Raw genomic sequence first — 23,912 nt, 5'->3', positions numbered from 1 at the left:
ATCACCCCGCACGAGCCGCCACGGCCCCAGCCTAGCCGCCGGCGCTAAATGTATTTTTAAATTAATGAGAGCCTAATCTATGTAAAGGTTAATACTGTAAAACACAAAAGTATTTTGCCACTTTTCCACAAAAGGTTAAAAGCTTTCAGCCTTTCTTTAATTCATGTTTTAAATGTGATATCATATTGTGTTAGCTAATATTCATGTGACTTCAAACAACAATTTATGTAAACTTTATGAAATGATATTTAGGAAGCAAAGATCAGGTTCAAAACTAGAACACTTAAGGTTTATGAAGAACCCCACCTTACCTGAGATAAGGTTCTGTGTCCCATCTTACTACATGTCAGAATGACTCCACAGTAGGCCATATTTTATTCATTTAAAGTTGTGTTCAAAAGTTGGTTTTTGTCAAGATTACTAGGATATCAAACAGGGGATATAATGATAACTCAGCCAAAATTCAAGGTAGCTATTATACAAACTAAATATGTCATTACTCTGGTTAATTTTATTTTGTAGTTTCCTTATAAATGGTCTAAAGTTTGCATATTGACATTTTGCAGAGGTATTGCTTTAAGAACACACATCCTGGGTTAATTTAAGATAATAAGCCATCACCTACAGAATAGAGAGGTAGACTTTGAAGCCCAGTACTTTTAATTTAAGACTGGTAAGACTGATTTGATAGATGTTTAAGATCAAGATTTAAAAATTAAAGTTAAATTAAAAGGGCCAAAACAAACAAACAAAAAACAATATTTGGCTCTTGCCCTCTGAGTCAGTCTGAATCCAGGGAACAGGAGACTTCTCTAAAGAGTTTGCAACTCTAGGCCACATAACCTCCTGATCAGGGAGATTAATGAGACCCCCGGAAAACAGAAAGCCAATCAGTGCATTTACTATGAAGAGGAGGGTCAATGGAGAAGGGAACATTCCAATGCTTCCAAAGGAAGTCACATGGTCAAGCAAGACCTGGACCCATCTTAACCACAAATGGCACTAACAGAACTAAGAAGCTGCTCTCAAGTTCCCCTACGAGTGACACCCATGGAAACTCAGCTGACTGTTAACAATACATAGAAACAAAAGTCAGTTTGACTGCTTCATCTTAACACCTAGCTAAAACCAAAATCCAGCTATTTCTGGGCATTTTAAATAATAATAATAATAATATAACTTAAGTAGACAAATTGTGTTATCCCCCAAGAATAAGTAAGACTGGGGCTGGGTTGTGGTTCAGTGGTAGAGCATTTGCCTAGCATGTGCAAGGTCCTGGGTTTAACTCTCAGCACCACATAAAATAAATAAATAAAATATATTGTGTTCAACTATAACTAAAAAATAAATATATAAAAAAGAATAAGTATCAAAAGAATCTAAGTGTCAATAGGAACTGCCACAGTAGTTTTATTTTAAAGCCTAAAGTTATTCCTAACCTACACAGATAGGATTTATGTTCACTTGAATGATTATCCAGCCCTAAGTAACAGAATTAAAGGGTTCTGAAAGGTGATTGACACACCTGAGATGGAGATTCAACCATGAGTTGGGGGGCTGCCCAAAGGAGAAAAACAGGACAGGCAGGGAGCAGAGAGAGGAGAGGGCGAGGGCAGATAGGGAGAGGAAGAGAGCAGAGAGAAAGAGAAAAAGTGGAGAGAAAGAAGAGTGAGAGGGCAGAGAGCAGAGAGGAAGAGGGCAGAGAGTGTGAGCTTGCAAGCTTGGGCTTAAGAAGGCTTGCATAGGCGACATGGCAGTTGCTGATTGGCAGGGTGACTTCTGAAATGTGACCGGACACTGTGTCCCGTGGAGATTGGTTGAGAAACTTTTGAATTTGGCGCTCTTCAGCTTGGCACCCTTTGAAGAGGAGGGGGAGGGGTAAGGGATTCCCTGATGTTCTTGTGAGAGGAAAACTTAATTTAAGCAGAGAGTCTCCCACACACCCAACAGGTTCTCTATTAGACACAGAAGTCATACCACTAGAGGGATTTTCCAAGGTCAGATAACATTGAATTATTTAACTACATTTTATGATGATCTTATGGGGATGGACATCTGTAACATTAAAAATTAAATGTTATGTTTACATTCCTGATAACTGGGGATTTTAAAGATCTACATTCCCAGCTAAAGGCCTTGTCTTCTGCAACCTTGTTTTCCCAAAGAAAGGCCTTGTCCTCTCCAACTTTCTTATGGGGACAACTTCTCAGCCCTCACACCTCCTGGTAAGAAAATTTCTATTATACATTGACATGTTCCAGCTGCTGCAACATTTATTAAATACTCATGTTTTTTGTTTCTCTCTCATAGAAGCACACATACACAGATGACTTTACAACCTATTCTTCCCCAACCAGACTTCAAACCAACCTGACTTCTAAAGTGGAACTCCAAAGCTGCTTGCCCCCTCATGTCACCCCCTCTCAGCTTTGAAGCAGCCAGAAAGATCATCACCCATTCTCCTTACAGCAGTAAGGAGTTCCTAAAATTAGAGGGAGAGAATAAAGCCAGAATAAGACAGGTAGTCAGTGTAGATAGGTAAATTGAGTCAGGTCGGATCTAGGAGGCCAATTTTGAGTGAGTCTGAGAAGTTGGAGACTGCCCCATGAGGGATCTTATCAAGAACCTGCCCCTGCTCCAAATGTTGCCAAGGTAACCTGTCCCAGGAATTTCCCCTCCCTACAGGGAGCTATAAGGTTGTTAATGTGTCCTTGTCTACTCCATTCTGCCCTTCACCCTTCAGCAAAATCTACTTAAAATAGATATTGAAAAAAGCATCCTGGCTACCACCTGGGTTTGACTCTTCTTTTGATATCCCATACTTCTTCCTGTAACTTGCATATGGGTTTGAAGGTATTCCCACAAGTAAGCCTCAAGGTTTTTTACATTTGAAATAGGCCTCAATGGTGCTCATTATTCAGTAGCCTCCAGGTGTGGGAGAACCATTGTTACATATGTAAGGATAGCTAAACTGGAGTTCTGGATATTAGCTGTTATGGATTTGAGATATTGCTAAACCTGCATTTATAAAGCTCAGAAGGCTTGAGAATGGCAGGTTGTTCCCCACCCCCCCCACCCCACCCCCACCCTGTTGTTTCCCCTCAATATCAAATTTGGACTTATAATCCTTTTGCCAAATGAAATCCCTTTTTACACTGCGGGCAGGGCGTCTTGGGCGGAGTTTGACTTTTCCAAACCCTGGAGGAAGGTTTCAGCCCAGGGCGAATTAGGCCCATCCTCAGAGATGGCCTTTTTTTTTTTTTTTTTTTTTTTTTTTTTTTGTAAGAGGGAGGAGAATTTCCACAGGGGGAGGGATGACAATATGGCGGAGGCCATTCCCCATCCCGACTGTCTACTGGGGTGCCTCCTTCCTTTAGCAATTTACTTAACACCCTTTTGGTTTGATTTTTACTAACTTCTGATCCCATATTTCTGTAACAAAGAAAACACAACACATTAAGATAAAACAAAACAAAAATGAAACAAAAACACATTGTATCAATTTTTCTATTTTCTTGAAATGGCCATCAGTCCTCTCGTCCTATCTGCTCCTCAGGGGCGAGCAGCTTTCCTCCCTTCCTGTCTATTTCTAGGGACAGGCAGCTTACCTTGTCACTTGCCCCCAAGTGTCCCGGAGTTCCCCATATGGGCCACCACTTGCCACAGTCCAGCTGGGCAAAATAACCGAGAGGTGACAAGCAACTGTGAAGGTTGAAGCGGGAACTGCTTTATTGCAGAACAGCAGAGGTATATATATCTAACTGATTACACTCAGCTTGAATCAATCAGCATCATCCAATCATAGCATTGCTCCCCTACAGATACAGCAATCAGCCAATAAGGAGTCTCCACCATCTTGATGGCTTGGTGGCGTTGCCTCACAAACCACTCCTCCTGGCAAACTGCCAGGTGCCGTCTTCACTTGATCGCAGCCTCCAACATTCTATAATCTCAAAAAAAGCAACAACAACAACAACAAAACAAAACAAAACAAAAAAACAAGACTTTCTTGGCCTTAGTTATACATGCATATTTGTGGGCAAAACGCAAGTTTTTCAAAACCTTCATCCCTACTTTCTGGTCCTGATTTGCACAGTAAACCTGACTAAAATCTGTCAGCAAAGTCCAAGCCTCTGACTAAATGCTGAGCTGCCTTGAAATTTCCTCTACCAGATTACTTAGTCCATCACCTTTTAATTTGGCCTCACACAAAGTCTCAGGATGTGGGGTAAATGGAGGCAAGTTTTTTGCCAGAATATAACACAAATGACATGCATCTGAATTGCCAATAGAGTCCCCACTCCCCTCTGAAACTGCCTAAGCACTGGCCATATTTCTGTCAGTGTTCTGGTCTTCAGAGAATCAGAAGTGAGAATCACCCATTAAGCTCTGCTTACCACATTGTAAGGCTTCTCTGTCCTGCAACCCCAACCTTTTCCAAACTTCTCTCAGCAACTAGATCCAAATGCTTCTGAACCACATGGTCAGGTAGTGTTATTGCAAGGACCCCACGCTTAGTGCCAATTTCTGTGTTAGTCAGCTTTTGCACCCCTGTGGCCAAAAATAGCTGACAAGAACAATTCAGAGGATGAAAAGTTTACTTTGGCTCATGGTTTTGAGGTTCAGTCCATGCTTGGCTGGTTCCATTGCTTGTGCTCAAAGTGAGACAGAACACAGTGGCTGGAGGGCCTGGTGGGGAAAGCTGCTCAACTCATGGCAGGGTAAAGAAGCAGAGAGGGGAAGAGACTGCAAGGAAGATGTGCATTCCAGGGCCTGGGCACAGGGACCACCTGCCCCAGCCACACTCCACATACCCAGAGGTAATACCTAGACTGTCCACTCAAACAAGAAAGGACTGATGAGGCTCCAGATTTCATGATCCATTCATTTCACCTCTGAACATTCCTTCATTAGCACAGGAAGTCTGGGGCACCCTCATCTCCAAACCCTAATACAGGGTCTGAAGCAAGGTCGATGTCAGATGGAATTCCAACCTCTGATCCTGTCTAGGGGAGGGAATTGTGAGATCAGGCAAGGCAGGTGGTTACCAAAGGAGGGAGACTTTAAAAGGCCACTGAACAGGCTTTATTTGAGACTCACCCCCTGGGTGGAACTCGATTAGACCCACAGAGTGGACAGTAGAAGAGTCTGAGGAGAAACCGCATGGGACCTCGACTGGACTGGAATTTTATGGGGCTTATGGCAGGAAGGGAAGGGCTTGGGACAGGAAAAGGAGTTTTTAGAGTCCCTTGTCCCCCTGCAGTTGGTCAGGGGAGCTGGCTGAACTCCAGGATTGCCAGAAGACCCTGCTGATTGACAGGTGTTTCAGTCTGTGCCTGATTGATGTTTCTTTCCCATGTGGGCTGCTTTGTCCTAAGTCATTGCCACCAACCTGACAGGGATATTTCCTGTGGCTCCTTTACAAACCTCAATTATTGTGGTTTGTAAGAGATGGGTGACCTGTCTGTACCTGCACTGGGTCTGTTGTCCTCTGAGTTTCCTGTGAGTTAGTGCCTCAATGTAAATTCCAGAGAAATCTTCACTTCTCGTTATTTCAGGAATTTCTTCCCTTTGAGTGTCCCAGCCTGTGCACGTCACACTGGGGCCAGGAGTCCAGAGTTATTGAAGGTTCTGTTCTGATGTATTTGAAGCACTGGTTCCCTTTGTGCGTTCTCTCTCTCTCTCTCTCTCTCTCTCTCTCTCTCTCTCTCTCTCTCTCGTTTCTATTGAGACTCACAAGCTCAGAGCTTCTTTCCTCAGCTGTGTCCAGTCCACTGACAGCACATCAAGGCTGTCCTCACGTCTGCTGAGTATTCTCCCCTCTAGGTCTTGCCTTGGCTCACGCTGAGGATTCGCATCTCTCTCTTCCACTGTCCATCTTCTCCTGCACCTTCTCAAGCTCTCTATCTTGTTTTAGCAAAAGTATTAAACCATATCTCTAAGATCCATAAAGGTGTGATTTTCCCTAGGAAACGCAGATGATGTCCTGGAGAACATGACCCTGGAGAGGGCTTCTGCTGGGTGGAGTTGGAGGCTGCAGAGCCCTGTCTTCAGAGACTGGACCCCAAGCTGGCAAAGGCCAATTTGGGTCTGAAGCTGCCTTTGGGCATTTGTCTCTGCTGGGAAGGACCTTGCCTGGGGGCTCTGACCAGAAAAGAATTGGCTCAGGCTGCCTGACCAGAGGGGGGCCCTGGTGGCAGACTGACAGTCATGGCATCAGAGAGGCCAGAGGGCAGCAGGAGCACCCAGGAGTGGACAGACTGAGGACAGAGTTTTGGCCACACAGAGGTTTCCAGGTGACACCTGAGGACATTATAGGAGTCCTGCCCTGAGGTGGGGTTCAACACAGGGCATTGACCTCCTTGCTCCATGGTCAATTCCTGCCCTGTAGTTAGGGCAGGTGAACCTGCCCTTGATGTTCACCACTCCTGCTCCTGGCTCACCTCATCTTTCCCAAGGAGACCTTGTTGGCTACCAAGAGTGCTGAGTGGGGTCATGGGTGTTAGTGAAGGCTTTTGTCTTTAAATATCAGGCATTTCCTCAGGATTTCCACTTACTCACATTTGTTAGGGCTCAATTCCCTACTTTGGTATTCCAGCCAACTGAGACCTGAGCTATGGCAAGATCTGAATGCCTTGTGACTTACAAGCATTTATATGGGGCCCTATCAGGGACATGGCTGTGGTCCTGACTAGGAGACCCTCCCTCCAGGCCTCAGTCCTGGGGACCTCTAGGGACTCTCCCTATGTGAGCCCAGAAGTGAAAGTCCCCATGCAATTCTTCAGGTTGCCACCAGAGGGACACACACCAGAGGAGGAGGCCACCATACCTGCCTCTTAGCTGAGCTCTGAATGCTAGTGACTGCTCTGGAGCAGCCTGCTCCAGACAGGACCCTCCTCCTCCACATGGGGCTTTCCTGGGTGACCAAGCAAGAGTGGAAAGATGTAGCGATGAGGCTGTGACATGCTGGGAATGGAGCAGACACCACATTTTGAAGCCCACTGTAATGGATGGCAGTTTGACAGTGAGGACCCTGGGGCACTGAGAGCTCAGGGGAAAGGGGCCTGAGGTGGACACGTGATGTCCTTCTGGGGAGTGTGAGCAGGGCACAGGGCTTTTGTAAGATCACCTGGGTATTAAGTGACATTAAGGGTTTTTGGAAATGTTATTAGGTGTGATGCTTTGATTGTGGTTTGGGGAAAATATTTACAAAATCCTTTCTGGAAAAAAGACACAGAATAATTCATACAATGTTGCATACCAGGTCTGAGATTTGCTTTAAGATCTATTCACTATAGGGGGACAATGGGTGGGATGGATTTACCAGCAGCCTGGGCCTGGCATTCACCATGTCATGGGTTACTGAGCACTGGTGGGGACACAGCCTAGGCAGGCTGGACTAACAGACATGGCACTCCTGGACCTGAGCCAACAGTGTCCCTGAAAAAACTTCATGGAAGGCGATGAGGCAGAGGGACCAGGGCCAGGGTGGAGGTGTTTGTAGGTGCCAGGCACCCCAGGAGTGCCTCCCTGTCCTGATACCCCTCACACCCTGTGCCTCCTCTTTCTCATGCACTGCAAATCTCAATGCTGCTGCTGGAACTCAGGGACCATGGGGAGGTCTGTCCTGCACCAGGGGCCTCACACTGTCCCTCCTCAGCTCATCATGCTCAGGACCTGAGCTCCTGGGACAAAGGGCTGCTGCCACTTCTGGCAGGAAATGCAGAGTTGAGCTGGACCTCCTCTCCTCACCACGAGGTGAGGTGCTCCCTGACCCCTGGTGAATGCTCAGGGGTGCAGGAGGCATGGAGAGAAGTTTCCCACTGCCTGGGGCAGCCAGGGCCCACTCTCAAGAATAATGGTCGGGCTTAACTGATGCACAGGGAGCTTTAAGAGTACTTCAGTTTGCATTAGAGAAAAAAGAAAGGATTGAAATGACTCAGATACTGAGTCTGTGCAGAGCTCAGGATTAGAGAGCCAGCTTAATTTGTGCAGGGTGCTTGGCTCAGTCCTCAGCACAGCAACACCACCAAACAAAACCTAAGGTGCTGAGAGGCCAACACCTCGTTAAGGAAAGTGATGTGGATAAAGTAAAGCACCGATCCTGACTTTCCTATGCAACCTGCCTTCCAGGTCAGAATGCTGTTGGTCTTACTGTTCTGACCAATAGGCAAATCTCAGCTCATATATTCCCAAGGAAAGATAAAATGGGAACAGTGCCCTTCGGCAGTTCCTAGTGAAAGGGGATTTCACTCTCACTCCTGAGTGGCTGCTCACACCATTAGGTCAAAGTGGACAGTAAATTTCATGATCAAGATGACAGAGGCCAGAGGGTCATATGTCCTGTGTTCCATTCCTCTGTGTGCCAGACAACAGGAACCCACAGCTGGTTCCAGGAGCACAGGGTGCCAGAGCCATTGAACTACACCTTGGGTCTCTGTAACATGGCAGGCATCTAACTTCTTCAACAAAATGTTTTGACAAAGTTAAACAAAGAGAAAACCTAACAAGGAAGCAAACAAACCTCAAGCACAGGAGGATGCTATGAATTCAGAAGACCTGTGGAGACAGACCGCATCAGGCATGCCTGTGGGTTTCAACAGACCCATAGCCAGGAAGCTTTTGTAAGATCACCTGGAAGCCATTAAATCACCTGGCTATTAAGTGACATTAAGGGTTTGTGGTCATGTTATTAGATGTGATGTTTTGGGTGTGGTTTTGGGAAAATATTTCTGGAAAGTATTTGGGAAAATACTTTCTGGAGGAAGGAAACACTGAATACTTCATAGGATGTTGCATACCAGGTCTCAGATTTGCTTTATTTTTTTTTTTTTTTTTTTTTTTTAGAAAGAATTTTTTTTTTTTTTTAATATTTATTTTTTTTTTTAGTTCTCGGCGGACACAACATCTTTGTTGTACGTGGTGCTGAGGATCGAACCCGGGCCGCACGTATGCCAGGCGAGCGCGCTACCGCTTGAGCCACATCCCCAGCCCCTCAGATTTGCTTTAACTATAAGGGGACAATGGGTGGGATGGATCTAACAAGATTGGGTAAATGTTGAGCACTTGGATGGTGGATCTCAGGGAGGGCACACTGTTTCTTTTCCAGTCTTCACTTTTGGGAGACTGTGGATCTTCCCTAGAAAGCAGGTGTGTATCTCTACCTGTGAGCTCCTTTTGCAGAGCCTGAGTCTTGGAGGCGATCAGGGTTCCCTCTGGTGGCGGCTGGAGGGACTGCCACCGAGTTGGGCAGACCTGGTAGAAAAAATGCTCCTGGCACCCAGCAGAGTGCGCAAGTGGTTGGCTTTCCTGTTGAAGCTGGCTTTAGCTTTCAAAATCCTGGAAATTTACAACTTATTTCTTTCTTATTGATAGCACGTTAATTGCTTGCATAGGGGTGCTTGTGTCAAAATAAAAACGCAAGTCCATGGTCTAGGTGAACAAAGGTCCAGGTTTTCACTCCACCTTCATTTAACCCTCAGGTGCATCAAAGTCCCTCGTGTTTGGTGAGTGACCCTAGAATTGACCTAGAAGCTGGGAGCCTGTGTATGTTTGTTCACGCAGAGGCCATTGCAGGACCTGGGGGGTTTTCATGCTTTTGCCTCTCCTGGGTCTGTTCATGCTCAGACCTTGATCTTTATCCACTTTCCTCCCAGAGTTCTCTGAAGAACTGACCTGCTAACATGGCTCTGAGCCCTATGCCTCTCTGTGAGAGAAAGCAGGAGCATCAGGCCCCTCAGAGTGCTGCCTGTGATGAGGAATTGACCTATTCTGGCCTGTGCCAAGGACTCTCTGCTTCACATACTGCCCCATTTAATGGTAGCCAATACTGAAGGGGGCCCTCTTTGTCCACATGCAGAGCACTCAGAAGAGCAGGGAGGTGCCAGGGCTATGGGCGTCCCAGAAGCACCCATCAGATGCAGCCTGTCAGGGGGAGCTTTGCAGAGAAGACACTGTGCTGTGGAGGTGCCAACCCCTCCTGGCCCCAATCCTGGCAGTGCCCCAAGTTGAGGTGGGTATCTGCTTCAGTGTGATTGATTTATATTTCTATAGAGCAATTAGTTTGCTTTTACCTCATCAATACAGAATTGTGTGATTCAGGACATCCCAACTTTGCATTTGCAGATCTAATAGGGTGACCCAGCATTATATTTTGGAATGGAAGGGCATGGGCACTTAAGGTTTGTGGATGAAAAATGTAAAATAACAAAAATAACCCCACAAACAGTTACTAGCTGATGAGTACATTCCTGCTGCATCTGAGCTAATGCCCTGTGCAAAGGTCCATGGTCCAGAAGTTCAGAATCTCCAACAGCTATTTTGACCTAGTGTCCTGGGTCTTGGGTCTCTGTGAATTTGTGTCCTGTAGAATGACCTTAGCTTAAGGTAAATAGAGAAGCAAGTAGAACCCTTTTGGCTGCTAGAAAACAGACACCTTCCACTCCAAAATCTTCCAAAACAGCAATCCTCACAGTTTTTGGTCTTGAGATCTTTATAGCTCTAAAAAACACTGATGTTCAAAGAATCTTTGGTTTATATAGGCCATACAGATGAATGGATAAACTGATGGACTGATAGATAGATAGACATCTGAGGAGGCCACCAGCACCTCATTGGGGGTTTCTTTTTCCTGTTTTGGGAGGGTATAAGCTACCTATGAAATCAGTCAAGAATAGTTAGTGAAGGACAAAAGACAAAACCAGAATTAGTTTTAAAGGGATGGAGCCCTGATAAGTTCAGTCCACAGAGGTGTTGAAGCTAGACAATTAGAAAATCAAGGCTGGGGTTGTGGCACATGGTACAGTGCTTGCCTAACACACATGAAGCACTGGGTTCAATACTCAGCACCACATTAAAATATATATATATATATATACTGTGTTCATCAACAATTAGAAAATCACTCCCATGGTTTATTTAAGGGGGCACAGCAAGGTAGGGATAAGGCTTCAGGGCTGGAGTCTTGTTTCATGATGTCTTCCAGTCAGCATGTTGATCAGCATCTTGGTGGGTCACACCTATCCCAGAGAAGCTCTGCAGCTTCAGCAGGTCACCCCATCTCTGGTGCTGTGTGGGACATTTGGCAGAGCTGAAGAGGGCTCACACTGTGCCTGGGTGGTCAACCAGAGGAATGTCCATGGGAAGTCCCCAGATACCATGGGGGCTCCAGACACCACCACACCCACTGTACAGGGGACTCCGCCCCCCAGAGGGGAGGCCTCTAAACCCTGGGCATCAGAGGGAGTTTCCCACTGCACTGCACCTAGAATGGAGGGGACTCCCATCTCCAGGGACGAGACCCCTCTCAACCAGGGGAGGCAGGGGAAGCGCCCCACATCACCACATACAGGGTGGGGGCACTCACAGATCAGGTTTTAGAGAAATTTGGGCTCAAAACTAAATGAGCAATTCTGTGCCCTTTTTACCAAGATAAGTGACACTTAGGTCCCAGGAAATAAATAATGATTTGTGTGACTTGTTTCAGGTACTCTCTTTTTTAAACAGCAAAGCAGGAGCAAGCTTTGTTTTCCAGGGTTTGCAGTCAGCTGGGCTCCCTTGCCACCCAGGTTCCCAGTGAGCTACTGAGAAGATGTGGCTGCCAGCACACTCCTAGGTGGTGACCTCTGATGAGTCCTCCTCTGCCTCACCCTCTTTCACCCCATTGACAGCTTCAAGAAAGCATGGTTCCCCTTGAATCCTAGAGTAGAGTGGGAGTGTGGGAGCCTTGTGTATTCTGGGGGAAGAACCTGGGCTCCTGCACTGGATGCCCCAGCTTCCCATTTGAAGCCTCCATGAGGCCATTGGACCCTGCTGCTTGTCCCAGGGATTCCTTTCATTCCTACCATCAGGTCACCGGCCAGAGACCACAGCAGCACACACCACAGGCTGCGTGGTATCAGACACCAGCTGCTTTATTGAGCACCAGATTTTGCCTGGTTTCTGTTCTCGCGACTAAAAGGCTCAGGGGTCACTCCAGTTAAACTGGGCTAACTCGGCTGCATGAAATAACCACACAAGAGACACAAATGCCTTTTTCTTTAGGGTCGCTGTGATGGCTCCTCTGATCTTAAGGGTCTGAAGGAAGAGAGAGAGAGCGAGAGCACATGCTGACCCCTTTTATTGAGGGAAGCTATTCAAATGAGGCAAGGGGTCAGGTTTCAGGGGGCTGAGTATCTTCATGATGTCCACTGTCAGCAGGTTGACTGACACCTGGGTAGGCCACACCCAAGGGCACAGTAAGAGAAGGGGACACACACAAGGCACTTCCATGGAAGATTCTATCCTAAACAGAGCAAGGGGTTATATTACAAAGGAACATGTGAGCGTAGCTTCACCCTTGGGGCTGTAGCAAGACACACCCATGCACAAGACAGAGACCCTCGCACCCAAGAAGGGTGGGGAAAGCTCAGCCACATTTCTGCAACTGAGCGCCTCAGCACCCAGCAGGGGAGTGTAACCCAGTCACGTGTAAGGTTGGTCTCCCACATATTCCCCCTTTCTTAATATAAAAAAAAAAATATGTAACTGGGAAATTTTCTTTCAGTCACTTGACTCTTGGTTCAAGGTCATCATGAACTGCTATTGAGACACAAAAAGAATTAGTAGAAAACATATCATCTTCACAACACAATTAGTAGAAAACATATCATCTTCATAACACAATCAACACAATAATCCAGATTATTATTACTTCGCCAAACACTCATCAGAAGATTTTTAATCTTTTTCCAATTTTATTGGTATGCATTGTGTTTGGCCATAGTAACAGACATTTTCATTGCCATGGCATTTAGGCCTCTCCATAAACCACAGAGCAAAGGCCTCACTCACATTATTCATTACATTGTCTTCTAGAACATCATTACTTAGTTCTCATCCTTCCATCAGCACTTATCTGACCATGAAGGACTTTGGAAGTAATTTAAGTCAAACATTAAGAAAATCCATCCATTGTAAGTTTTAAGACATAGCCACAAAGGCTGCAATTGAATAAGTAAGGAATAATATTTAAAGTAGTCACTTCAGCGATTTTATGAGACCAGCAGTTTGCCTAGGTCTGGTCAATTGACATATGCCTGTTTTAAAACCTGAATATTAACTTCATCATATTATATAGCTCTGTAATATTAGCTGGCAATAACTAATGGTGCAATAAGTCATATTTTTACAGGCTACAGGGTATTTATCATTTTTACTCTTAACTCTGACATTTAAGAGTTAATTAGGTCTGTCAGTAATATAAATACTCTTGGAAAAATCTATTTTAATAATCTTTCCAACAATTGTCCATATGGGTAAATCTAGTCTTAGTCACTAAAGTCCAGCATAATTAGCTGGCTTGGGTTTCTCATCTGCTGTCTCGCATACATTCCTGTCACTGATGTGGTCAATTTGTTGCTCAGCTACTTTGGCTACCTAAGTCACGGGAGCTGGTGATAACTGGCTGGAGACAAACCTCAAATTGACATCTAGTAGCTCAGTTTCTTTTTGGAATGCACACAACTATTATAGGGTTTGAGTGGGGCATGCCCGTCAGTCATATATAAGCAAGATAATATCCATAAGCCAATCATCTTTTGCCTAATGTAACCATACTGTGAGGAAACTCTAAATGCTCATAGCTGTTAAGTTGCAACTGAAGGCTATTCTATCATTTCCTCCTGTTTATTAAATTTATTGCTAAAGGAGAACCCTGATGAGAGAAGAAAGGAAAAGGGAAAAAGCATAGAAAAAAAAATGGGAACCAAGAAAGAGAAAAGCATCCAGACATGGCCCATTCCTGTAGCTGCAGTTGTCTCCTGCTGTGTGAGCAGGCAGTCACTATTGACTACGTCTCTGTCTGTCACTTGGGTTCTGATCTGAGCTGGATGTGGGAAGTAAAGCAGCCATGGGGCAGGAGACCTTTCTCAGAAGGGGTAAAGAATTAGGCCTTTGTACCAGTATGGGGGGGTAAGATTCTGTGCCTCACTTCTGTTGGCCCCCAAATTTTCTCCTGATGGCCCCTCTGCGACTGTGCCTGTCTTAGGTTGTCCCTCCCTTGAGGAATCTTACCCGTCATTGACTAACCAGCCATCCTCCAGGGCCAAACAGGGTGATGTGGAGTGTGCAAGGCATTGTCCCGAGAGGGCTCTCTGTCTTCTTGATAGATAATGCCCCCATGGCCTCCACGCCAGCATTTACCTTAGGATCAGCAAACTCAGGTTTCTTCTCCATGGAGGACCCAGCTCACAGCACTGGGCTGGTGAGGCTGCGTTCAGGAAGGAAGGAGAAAGGTCATCAACAGACAAACAGTAATACTGTGACAAAGCCAAGAGACACAGATAGATGAAGAGAGTAGTACTAAGACTCAGGGCATGATCCCTCATAGATAACTGGCCCTTAGTTGGTGTTACTCACATCTGGTCCATAGCCGCCATCCATAAGGATGTGGAACAATCTGTTATTTCAACACTATCTTTTTCTCAAAAGATACTTCCAGACAGTCTGTTTACCACAGAATCAATATATAGGTATAACTGACCATTACAGTCAGGACAATTAATCTAGTTTCATGGGTGGACTTTCCAGTCCACACTGCAAGACACATTAAAGATGGACCTGGGAAATGGGTCCATACAAGCCTTTTCATAATTTTTACTTACCTGACAAGCTCATGAAGCTGCATGGTTGTAAACTCTGTAGCTGGAAATTGACCTTCCTGGGCCAGGTTTCTCAGTCATTATCATGATGACTAGTTAAAATTCTCCTTTGATGTCTGATTTAATTTATGAATCATGCTCAGTAACATTAAGACTCTCAATATTACAATTTAAGAAAAAACTTGAAATATTTGTAAAATCCAGTGTGTGTCTCTCTGGAGTCCTGTATTCCCCCCCTTTTTTTTTTAATTTAATAAAATTGAGTAAAGGCTTGGCATAAGTCATAGTTTCATTAGTTTAAGTTATAGATAATAGTACAAATATTTAAATGATTAAGAATAGATTTACTTTATATTGATTATTATAATTTTCCAATATAGACTAGTCGATCCATCCTATTTAGAAAGAACCCTCAATCTCTTTTTGAGAGAAGGTTTCAAAATATCTATATATTTTACAATATTATCTCTTAAATAGGTATCTCTTAATTGTCTTTAAAAAATATGATTAAGGTTATTTCCCAGTGTAGGGAGCACTATATAAATCTTACTGTATTTTTTATAGATAATAGGTCAAGCCAGAGAACTTTATATATAATATCAATGAATTTTTTAAGTTTATAAACTTTATTGCTCAAAAGTAACATATAGCTTTAATTTGGAGAACTTCAGTCCTAACAAAATGTTTTTTAAATCACATAATTATCTAACAAAAATGTAAGAATCAATAGTGTCTCAGTGTCTTACAATCAATCAAATTTAATCTCAAAGGACAATTGTCAAAATTGGGATCCAAGTTAGTAGTTCAATATATTTAGTGTTTAATGAACGATGTGAATTTATTTACCAAAATTAATCTTTGTCTTAAACAGTAAGAATTATTAGGCAATAAGGATCTTTAAGGAAATAAACTTACATTTTAATAGATGCTTATCATGTTAAAATATGGACAAAATCTTAGCTCACATCAGTATAGTCAAACTAGGAAAATAGTCTGAAATATCCTTGAATTAATAAGTTAAAATTTTTATAGTCAGTCCAGTATATATAAATCTTTTTTTAATTGTTCTAACTTTTTACATCATTGTTTAGATAATAATATAAAAATCTTTTTATTTAGGAAAATACTTTTATCATTGAAATATGATTATAAAGAACTTGTTTTACCCAAAAATGATTTCTTTCTTCTTTTTAGGATCCAATGTATGCTTTCTCTTTGTTGAAGCATCTTTTTCTTTTAGAATTTTTTTCTGGTTATACTTTGGAACAATTTCTGAAAACCTTAGAATCTATAAACAAATTATTGTACTTTGATAAGAAACATCAATGAAAATATAGCTAAATTTTTTAGATATTTTGTAGACAGAATTATATTTGTTTATCATCTTATGAGTTTGAACTATAACTTTGAGAATTAGAAACTACTTGAAGATTAAATTTTTACTTAAAAGCAAATTTATAGTAAATACATTTATCTCAAATATCTGTAACTGAAAAGACAAAGTATCTGATAAATGTACGTATAAAACATATAAATTATGGGTTTTCTGTGAAGAAAAACAATTAGGCAAATATATATTAACTAAACAATTAGACATGTGCTAATTATTTTATAGATTAACAAATATAGGTTATCTGAATATCTAGAAAAATATGTATTAAGAATAAGGACATAACTTATAATTGTATTAACTTTATGCAACCATGTGGTTTTTAAAATACTTGGATCCATTTCAATTTATTTTTACTTAGGAGTGCACTCTTTTATGTGACGTCACTTTATGTAACTGAAATAAGATCCTTGCGTATACATATTTATTTTTTATAGTTAGGAATGAGAATAAGGATTTTTTGGTCATCACAGGAACAATGCCGGCTTTTGTTCCTGTGGCGAGCAAATGCATCCCCATAACCTCCAAAATTAAAGTTAAATACAAACAAGCATGTTTGATATCTCTTATTAATAGAACATTATTTAGTAACACAACTATAGAGAAAAGTCAGGTTATTTAACTCAGAACTAACTTAAATTTAGGGCTGCAACACAGAAATCTGTGGAATTAAATTTTGACTGAAAAAGATATCTTTCTTTAACATTTACAGATAGGCATTCTTAAAAATATAGGCTCTGAGTAGCTCTGGTAGCAATCTGAAAGAGGAAGTACAGGTTAGTGGCTGGAAGGAGGGAGGGACTGTGGAAGAACCAATCGGAAGCCCACGAAAGTGTGGGAGGTGGGAACAGGAAGCCTGCTCTTCCTGCCAGGCACCTCATTGTTACCAGGGTGACGCAAACAATATGGAGTCTGCTGCCCATAGTCAGGGCAAAAGTTCCCCAAGTTTTCCTAGCCGATTGCATTTTGTTTGATTTTGTCTGCATTTTCCCCCGCCTGGCCAAGATCCTACTGTGGTAGCAGCTTGCTTTGTCTCTGCCACCTGCGGTTGCAACCTGTGTACTCCTGCATCCTGCACTTTTTTCTGTGGCATGTGGGTGCTCCAAAAGTTTTTTAGCGACAGACACCAGCATTACCATCAGATCAGTCTGTGTTCATCATTTAGGTCAAGTAATTTAAGGGTTAAAAGCACTGCTGGCCCCTGGGGCTAGGACCCCATAGTGAGCAGCAAGCTGCAGCAGCTAAAGTCTCTTGTCCACAGCAGCTAAAGTCTCTTGTCCCCAGCAGCTGAATTATAGCCATTCTGATTCATAGGACAATCATGTAGCAAAAAGGTCAGTACATCCTTTTTGAGTATTGATGAAAACAATGGAAAATTGAAACTTATTTCTCTCCAGGTAAACATCACAACATTTTCTCTCCCTTTTTAATAACTATATTTATTTAGAATCTCTACAATTATACCCCGACATTAAAAATTTTAACGTCACAGATTTTCCTTTTGTCTAATTCACTTACTTTCTACAATTCAGCCCACAATACTCTACAATCCTAAGCATGCTTAACTTTTGGAGAGAACTTTCAACTTCACTAAACTTTTAATATTTAAATTGGAGTCCCCTTAAGAGCAAGCATTTGTCGCTTTTGTCCCTGCAGCTTAAAGACACTGACCTTTCGGCCCACATTGGATGCCAATTGCCAGGTTTCTGTTCTCACGACTAAAAGGCTCAGGGGTCACTCCAGTTAAACTGGGTTAACTGGGCTACATGAAATAACCACACAAGAGACACAAATACTTTTTTCTTTGGGGTTGCTGTGACGGCTCCTCTGACCTTAAGGGTCTGCAGGAAGAAAGAGAGAGCCGAGAGCATGTGATGACCCCTTTTATTGAGGGAAGCTATTCAAATGAGGCAAGGGGTCAGGTTTTGGGGGACTTAGTATCTTCATGATGTCCACTGTCAGCAGGTTGACTGACACCTGGGTAGGCCATACCCAAGGGCACAGTAAGAAAAGGGGACAACACAAGGCACTTCCATGGAAGATTCTATCCTAAACAGGGCAAGAGGTTATATTACAAAGGAACAGGTGAGCGTAGCTTCACACATGGGGATGTAGCAAGACACACCCATGCAGGAGACAGTGACCCTCGCACCCAAGAAGGGTGGGGAAAGCTCTGCGACTGAGCGCCTCAGCACCAGCTGAGGAGTGTAACCCAGTCACGTATAAGGTTGGTCTCCCACAAGATTTTCAGCAAGTATTGCCTTAGGGGGAGGGTTTCAGAATCATCCATGCCATTGGCAAGGGCCCTGGTCCCTGGCCAAGGCACATAATCAGAGGAGAGATGCAGCCATGCCGAGTTCTGTGTTTATACAGGCTTGAGAGCATCAGTAGCTCTTAAAATCAGTCTTCCTAGAAGGAATACAGGTAAGAATGTTGCTTGATCCCAGAGTTGTGAAGATTCCATCCACAGGGTGAGGGCTTGGAGAGGGGGGCCATGCTGTCTTCAGGGGTTCTGCCCTGCGGGTCAGGTCAGAGAAGCAGAAAGATCAGGCCAACACTCACAGTCCCTGGATACTGTAAAACTCAGAGAACTCCAAAACCAGGAAGGAGCTCACTTCTTTAGATGGCAAGGAGAATAAGTAGATGCCTTTCCAAGGCCACAGGAAGGAGGGAGCAGAATGAGCCAGGATCTGGTCCAACTCCTGGGCTTTGGCTTTAGACAGCCTTAGAGATGCCTGGAGTTTGGGACTGGCCTTCACAAGTCTGCCCTTGGGCTGGCTCTACAGACAGCAGCTCTACAGAAATAAACCCATCGGTTGAAGCTGTCACCAACCCTGACCCAGGAGCCAGGCACTCATTGTCCATTCTTGGTATTGCCTGAGAGAAGAAGGGTTCTTAGTAGAAGTCACAGAAAGTTGTAGAGCCAGGGTAAGGCAGTTGCCCAGATAGGAGCATACCAGAGGCAGCTGGCAGCATCTTGTAGGCTCTGTAGAGCTGGTCAAGGAGCTCCTTCTTCTCATCCTCTGGGAGGAAACTGGACTTCGCTGCATTGATGTTCTAGAAGGGCCAGGGTGACAGACCATATAGAACCAGACAGCAAGGAAGAGAGCCCTTGGCAACCTACTGGTAATCCATCCTCCTTAGAGCATGGGCAGGGAAGCTCAAGGGAAGGACTTGTCCCGGTCACATGGCAGCAAGTGGCAGAGCAGAGTGTTCTTAAAGTGGCACTACATGATACAGGATGTGAGGAGAAGGTTGGAGACTGGGAGATCCTTGGAAGTGTGGGGCCAGAGACCCTTGCAGGGAGTAATGGCATCGTGTCCCCAGATCCCGGGCTCAGCCTGGGATCTAAGAACACATTTCTACAGCTAGGCACACCATTCTGGGGAAGGGAGTCTTTGAAGATGCTCGGCCCAAGCAGAGGCTAAACCCAAGACTCCACCACCAAGGTGTCCCTCTGCAGAAGGCAGCTGGCAGTAGGCTTGGCTTATGGTGGACTCCCATCAACAAACCCACTCCCACCCCCTGGGGGGTCCCAAGCCCTGGACATGACCTGCAGGCCTTACAAAGCCCTGAGGCCCAGGGCAAGAGTGACAGCTCACAACCACTCACCAGTCGCTTAAAATCCTCCTCGGTGAAGCCCATGTCCTGTTTGGTCATGTGGTAGTCAGTGTCCAGGGTGGACTTGAAGATGAGCGGGTCATCTGAGTTGAGTGAGTAGTTGGCCTGGTCGTTCTTGAACCTGGGGTGAGGGAGGGAGAAGAGCCTCCTCACTCTCCTGTGAATGGTCCCTGCATATTGGTTCCCAGCCCCCACTGATCATCACAGCCTTAGACCTGAAGGAGCATATTCTGGTAGAGTAGGAAACACATCACAGAGCTCAGGGGACTTTGTCCAAAGCCACCTAACTAGCAACTTAAGACCCTAATGTATCCCATCAGTCCAGCCAGGCAGAGGAAGGGCCTGATGGGAGAGCAGGGAGAGTGGGGGCTGGGGCGCTGAGAAAGCAGTGGCCCTCCAGCCACCATCCTCCTGCCCATGCTCAGGGACGGTGCTCCACACCCTTCCCCAACCAGTCCTCAGTCCCCTCCCTCCACTCCCCTGTTGGCAGCATCCCTGACCTGACCCCTGTCTTATTAAATGTAATGGAGTTTTCCTAGCTGTTCCCTTATTTGACTTCTTTTTTAATTATTAGTTTTTTAATACCTTTATTTTATTTATTTTTTTATGTGGTGCTGAGGATCGAACCAGGGCCTCGACGTGCCAGGCGAGTGCCATACCACTGAGCCACAACCCAGACCCCTTTACTTTGACTTTTGTAGCAGAATTTGACACTACTTAAAGTGCTTTCCCTAGATTTTTATTGACACTTTTGGTTTTCCATCTACCTGTGTCTTCTTCCTGCCCCTTGAATCCTCCTGGGTTCTCTCCTAGCCTCTGGCTCCACCATCTCCTGGTGTCTTTGCTTCCCCTTTAGGCACCATGACTGTGCAGATGGCTCCTGAGCCTTCATAGCCCGCAGGCTATCTGCCCACATGCACTGGAAAGCCCCCACTGGGGCACCTCGACTCCAGATTCCCAAGGCCTGCTGGGGACCCTCGCCATCACACACTCCTTCCCTTCACTAAGCGTGGCAGGCAGGCCAGCACTGGCCGCCATAGTCACTCTGAGTTATGGCTGTCCTCATCCTCCTCAGGGGAAGGCAGCTTGGCTCTCTGACACCACTTGCCAGCACTCAGTCACAGGACAGAAGGGCTTTGGCCTGAGAGCCGGGAAAGTGGAACCAAGAGCACCCCGAGGCCCCAGGAGCAGCGTACACAGGCAAGACTGACCTTGGAGGCCCAAGAAGAAGAGCTCTGCCAGAGGGTAGGTGGGTGACCTCAGCCAAGTTCTAGCACATCTGAGTTCCAGGTTCCCCGTGTGGAAGGTAAGGACAGCTAAGCTGCTTCCTAAAGGAATCCCACAGCGTGGGCCGGTCCCCAGCCCTGCACTGCCTTCCCATCCTTGGCTTCCCAGGAACAAAATCAAATGGATCCCAGGACTAGACCTCACCGAATGACTGCGTGCTCCGTGTCTGGCTTCCAGGCGCCTGTGATGTAGCTAGACCAGGGGCAGACCTGCAAGAGCAGATACGTGGCTGGCAGGCAGCTCCAGGCTGCACCACCCTGTTCCTGCATCCTGGGGTGGCCAGGGTCACCATTCTTGCTGGCCTCCGTGTGGCTGAGCCCTATAAACCCTCCATGCCTAGCACTGGAACACCCACTGGCCGCTCCTGCCGGCTAGTCTGCTCCTCAGCTCTTGAGACCCTCCTGGCTTTCTTTCTTTCTTTCTTTCTTTTTAAACCACTGTTTTGCATTTTTTTTAAGAACTTTATTTAAAAATTTTTTAATATGGTGCTGAGGATCAAACCCAGTGCCCCACACATGCTAGGCAAGCATTCCACCACTGAGCCACAACCCCAGACCCACTCTCCTGGCTTTCTATTGCTCTGTCCAGGAGGGGGTGGGACAGCCAAGACCGGCTCCCCCTACCTGATGGCCCCCTCACCTCAAAGTGCATGTTTTCCTGCCGCAGCCTGTTGTAGAGGGCCTGGTCATCCAGGGTGTGGTAGCCATGTCCCACCCTCTCTGTTTTGAGTGTGTCCACAGCCTGTGGAGCAGCAGATGGAGCTGAGTAGGGAGAGAGGGTGGAGGGAGGCAGGGAACAAGGGCCACTCCAGGGCCAGTGGCTCTCACCTCTCGGACCACCTCTGCAGAGCCCACCTCTCCGGCATGGACGGTGCGGTGGATGCCGCTCCTTACCGCCTCCTGGAAGGGGAAGAGCCAGTCAGGACCCACAGGCCCAGCCTTTCCTGCACTTTGGGTTTGAGTATGGGCAGGTTGAACTGTCCCCACCACCAGGCTGAGCTGCTTCTACAGCACTGGGCAGCCTGGTCTTGATTCCCCCAATCACCATCTAAGTGCTTGTGGCTCTCAGTTCTTCCACAGTTACCATGTGTCGGGAACTGTTTGAAATGGTTTGTATAAACCATCTGAGAGTCATAGTATTATAACACCCAACTTACCAAGGGGAAACAAGCTCAGAAGAGCTAAGTAGCAGGACAAAGGCCAACCAGCAAGTGTGAACCAAGGAAACAGTGACTCAGAGAAGAGACAGTCTTGCCCCAAAGTCACACAGCAAATCATAGGCAGATGCAGGTTTAAACACAAGATTTCAGTGCTACATAGGACTTTGCTTTATACCCAATCCCAAGCCCCCAGCCCAGCCAAGACACATTTAGGGATGCAGCAGGCCCCACACTCCCCATCCGTGTGAGTTCTTCCTACAAGCTCACCCAGGGCCAGCCTCCCCTTCCACGGGCCCACCTCGTAGGCCTCCACATGCCCCGGGAAGTAGCTGCTTCCTTTGATGGTCTCATCACCAGCCAGGTCGATGGCCACCACAGTATGATGCTGGTACTTCTTACACAGCTCCACCACTTCCAGGGACCAGTCTGTGGCGAGACGCCCACCAGGGCTCCATCAGCAGCATGGTGGAGCGGGATCCCTCAGCCCTCCTACCTGCTGTCCTATGCACCCATCAGAGGCTAGCACAGGACAAAGATCCCAGTGTCTTGTCTCAAATCCTGGCTGCTGAGTCAACCACATGGCCTTTGTCAAATTGCACTGCTCCGCGCCTCGGAATCCTCTCTTCCCAGAGAGAACCCACCACCTCTACACAGGGACCTGCTGAGGCTTTGCCAAGGCCATGTATAAAGTACCAAGGACAGAGTCTGAGCTGTTCCCCCACTCAATGCCAATCAGTCCCCCCAATTAAAGGGGATGACACAGAGCTTAACATTGTATCTCCAATGCAACTCACACTGGTATTGCCAGCCATACCACGAATGCATGAGTTACCCTCAGCCTGTCGTCATTTTGTTATGTTGACAAAGAATAAATGAACACAAGCTTCAGAACCACACAGTTCTGGATTTAACTCGGGGCTTTGTGCCTTCCTGAGGGGCCAAGAGGCTTTGCCTTTCTCTGCCTCGGTTTCCCATCTGTCAGATGGGAATAAATCACGGTAGTCCCACTACAGAGCTGCTGCAAGGGCTAGAGACAAGGCATGTGAATCGCTGCCCAGGGTGGGCCCGCAGGTTGGCACTGACCCTTGGCTTTGTTCCCACAGATTCTAAGGGTGGAGGGATGAGACGAGCATGATCCTCTTGTGATAACATGTCACTGAGGCCCAGGGAGGTGACGTGACCTGCCTGCCTAAGGGCACATGATGGGGCTCTGCTCCAAGAAGCTAAAGCCCTAAAGATTTGATCAGGTTCAGGGACAAGGGTGTCCTCTCAGCAATCCCAGAAATCAGGCCCATGCAAGGGTTCTGTGGCCTGGACAGGATGAGGCTGGGCCCACAGGGTCTCATGGGAGAACAATTGTTCAGGCTCCTCTGGTTTTGAGCTTTCTGCAGGTCATGTAGTTAGTTGTCAAGGCCTGGTTTTCCCAGGGAGGATGGTATCACCAGGAAGTTCGTAGCCAGCCTAGGAGGCCTCTGGTGCCTTTGGGAGCTCCAGGACCCTGCTGATGTGCTCATGGGATACCATGGGGTAGGGGCACAGAGGAGGCCATGTACGGCCCCATGGCCAAGCAGAAGGTTGGGGCCAGGGTCAGGTGGGCAGCTGGGCAGGCACTGATGGTACTCACTGGGCTGGTGGCGCATGCAGCACAGGATGGATCGCACCTTGACCCCAAAGTCTTGCTCCCCCTCCTTCAGGCCCTGGCCCACTATGTCCACCACTTCATCTGGGGTGAGGTCCCCTCTGTGTGGAAAGGAGTAGTGATAGCCTGAGGCAGAGGGAAGGCCTGGGATAGTCCCTACCGAGGGGTGGGGAGTCT

At 45.9% G+C, this 23,912-nt stretch overlaps 1 protein-coding gene across 3 annotated transcripts in view; it reads right to left on the bottom strand.

The window, feature by feature from the left end:
• Positions 1-12,027: 12,027 nt before the first annotated feature.
• The window catches only part of LOC124085670 (adenosine deaminase), a 29,552-nt gene continuing 17,667 nt past the window's right edge, over positions 12,028-23,912 (bottom strand). Inside the window, exons 5-13 of one of the 3 annotated variants that reach the window (XM_058575464.1) lie at positions 23,721-23,836; positions 22,395-22,522; positions 21,765-21,836; positions 21,577-21,678; positions 21,082-21,146; positions 19,642-19,771; positions 18,987-19,086; positions 14,182-14,248; positions 12,028-12,283 (exon numbers count right to left, since the gene is read on the bottom strand). In XM_058575464.1, the coding sequence (XP_058431447.1) occupies positions 12,118-12,283; positions 14,182-14,248; positions 18,987-19,086; positions 19,642-19,771; positions 21,082-21,146; positions 21,577-21,678; positions 21,765-21,836; positions 22,395-22,522; positions 23,721-23,836 (946 nt within the window). In that variant the 3' untranslated portion in view covers positions 12,028-12,117. Of the gene's footprint in view, positions 12,284-14,052; positions 14,249-17,899; positions 18,547-18,986; positions 19,087-19,641; positions 19,772-21,081; positions 21,147-21,576; positions 21,679-21,764; positions 21,837-22,394; positions 22,523-23,720; positions 23,837-23,912 lie in introns of those variants that run through there. The other 2 variants (XR_009225796.1, XM_046433558.2) reach the window with 2 other exon arrangements.

This window comes from Marmota monax, unplaced genomic scaffold (genome assembly GCF_021218885.2).
Source record: "Marmota monax isolate L192 unplaced genomic scaffold, Marmota_monax_Labrador192_F-V1.1 WCK01_AAM20220418_F8-fsc00014, whole genome shotgun sequence".
Classification (NCBI taxonomy): Eukaryota; Metazoa; Chordata; class Mammalia; order Rodentia; family Sciuridae; genus Marmota; species Marmota monax.
Note: the sequence above shows the minus strand (reverse complement) of the source record. Positions and strands in the feature narration are given on the sequence as shown.